Source organism: Emiliania huxleyi (genome assembly GCF_000372725.1).
Source record: "Emiliania huxleyi CCMP1516 unplaced genomic scaffold EMIHUscaffold_327, whole genome shotgun sequence".
Classification (NCBI taxonomy): domain Eukaryota; phylum Haptophyta; order Isochrysidales; family Noelaerhabdaceae; genus Emiliania; species Emiliania huxleyi.
The window spans coordinates 118,098-120,023 of NW_005199544.1; the positions used below are offsets into that span (position 1 = coordinate 118,098).

The 1,926-nt window shown below is 62.8% G+C and overlaps 2 protein-coding genes across 2 annotated transcripts in view; both read left to right on the plus strand.

The window, feature by feature from the left end:
* Positions 1-532, plus strand: part of EMIHUDRAFT_241253 (hypothetical protein) — a gene marked incomplete at both ends in the record, with an annotated part of 774 nt that extends 242 nt beyond the window's left edge. Inside the window, one exon of the mRNA XM_005773785.1 lies at positions 35-532. Coding sequence (XP_005773842.1) covers positions 35-532 — 498 coding nt within the window. The remainder of the gene's footprint in view (positions 1-34) is intronic.
* Positions 533-1,192: 660 nt separating this feature from the next.
* EMIHUDRAFT_241254 (hypothetical protein) lies at positions 1,193-1,850 on the plus strand (the record flags this gene model as incomplete). The annotated part of the gene is made up of 2 exons (XM_005773786.1): positions 1,193-1,765; positions 1,830-1,850. 2 exons carry the CDS (start codon positions 1,193-1,195, stop codon positions 1,848-1,850), a joined length of 594 nt encoding a protein of 197 aa, XP_005773843.1.
* Between the last annotated feature and the right edge of the window lie 76 nt (positions 1,851-1,926).

Sequence of the window (1,926 nt, forward strand, 5' to 3'; positions counted from 1 at the left end):
CGTGCGACGCGAGTCGGACCACCAGCTCTTCCAGACAGCCAACCGAGAGGCGCCGGCCGTCTTTCACGCTCGCGGCCAGTACTATCTGTGGGCGTCTGGTACGGCGGGCTGGTCGCCGACGACCACGCACCTGTACACGGCGGACTCGCCGCTCGGCGCCTTCAACCGGAGCGGCTTGAACAACAGCCGCGGGTGGCTCGTGGGCTGGGACCCGCCGCCCATTCCGGAGCCGGGGCAGCATGGCAACCGGAGGGCAGACGGGCAGCCGGGAGAGTGGGCCTTTGGGTCGCAATCGACGTTCATCCTGCCCAACCCCCTCTTCGACGAGGTGCTGCATCCGACGCTCGCGCCCTTCATCTACATGGCTGACCGGTGGACGCCGGACGACCTCTACTCAATGGGGACGTACGTGTGGCTGCCGCTCTGGATAGACCCGAAGAACGCCTCGCGCGTGCGTGTGGAGTGGCACGACAGCTGGCGGCTGGACAACGCCACCTCGCCGTTTTTGAGGGCTGTGACGGCCGGAGTGTGAGACTCGAGAGAGCAGGCCCGGTTTGCTGTTGCGAAAAGCTGCGCACGCAATACACCACATGACCACAAAAGTCAAAACCTTCTCTGCACACACATGTACATGTACAAGTAAGGTACAGTGCGAGGCGTGGCGATAGAAATCGGGGCGTCGGCATCCAGCAGCCGATTTCTGTTTCGGCGAGGGAAATCGGGCGAGCCAGCAGCCGATTTCTGTAAGCGATTTCTGCCAAAATTTTCTTCGGCGCTGCGCGCCGGTCACTACGGCTCTCTAGTCTAGATACTAGTACACTAAAAGGTTGCCCTGAGATACGAATTCAATCCTCCCGCTTAACCCTCCGTGAACCCACTAAATTGCGTCTGTACCCACGCGGCAAACATTCATTTATTTCGTGTGTGCATGCTCGCTCGTTCGTGCACCGAACGAAATTCTGCTCTCCAACAAACCCGTCGAGAGGCCACGTCACGCCGGTGTCCCCTTTTTCTGCATCTTTGTGAGTGTGGCAGCCCACTTTGCCAGTCCCTAGAGGTGTCTTTGACATTTGACTTCGATGTCTGGTGGGGGACGATTTATGTCTGGTGGGGGACGCAGGTGCTCAAAGGTTGCGGGCGTGTCACCACTCGCGCCTTCGCTCTCGACACTGGGTTCTGGACATGCAACGACATGCCGAAAAGGGAGCGATCCGCGGCGCAGGCACGCGCTGAGGCCGTGTATAGACGCGCCAATCCGGATGATAGGGGCGATCGGGGCCGTGACCGCAGGGCCGAGAAGGTCGAGTACAGACGCAGACTCAAGAACGCGAGAGCGGAGGCCGCCGCCCTCGCGGTGCCTGACGCTGCTCCTGCCGTCCCGATTCCGTCTACCGTCCCGATTCCGTCTACCGTCCCTCGGCCACGGGCCCTCGGCCAGCACGGCAGGGGCCACCTGCTCGTCGCGAGGCAGCCGAGCTTGGCACTTCCGCCGCCCCTCGCCGCTCTTCCACCTACAATTGCTCCTCGCCTCGTCGCTCCGATCCCGCCTTTGGCGCCGACCGCGAGCCGGTACGGCGGCCTCGCCCTGCGCGACATCGCCTTTGGCAGCAGCCAGGGTCGCCTCGGCAAGGGCGGCCAAGGCACCGTTAGGCTTGGCCGCCACTACGGTGGTCGTCTCGCGGTGAAGCAGCCGCTGCGCGCGAGCAGCGCCTTCGCCTCCGAGTGTCAGATCGCGGCAGCACTACACCATGAGAACATCATCTATGTGATGGGCTTTGCATGCGCCCCGCGCGAGACGCCGTTCCTCGCTCTCGACTATGCCGACGCAGGGACTCTGGGAGATTTGTTGATCGGGGATCAGAGGGGCGAGAGCCGCTCCCTCGGCGTGCAGATGGCAAGAGCAATGTCGTACCTGCACACGCGATC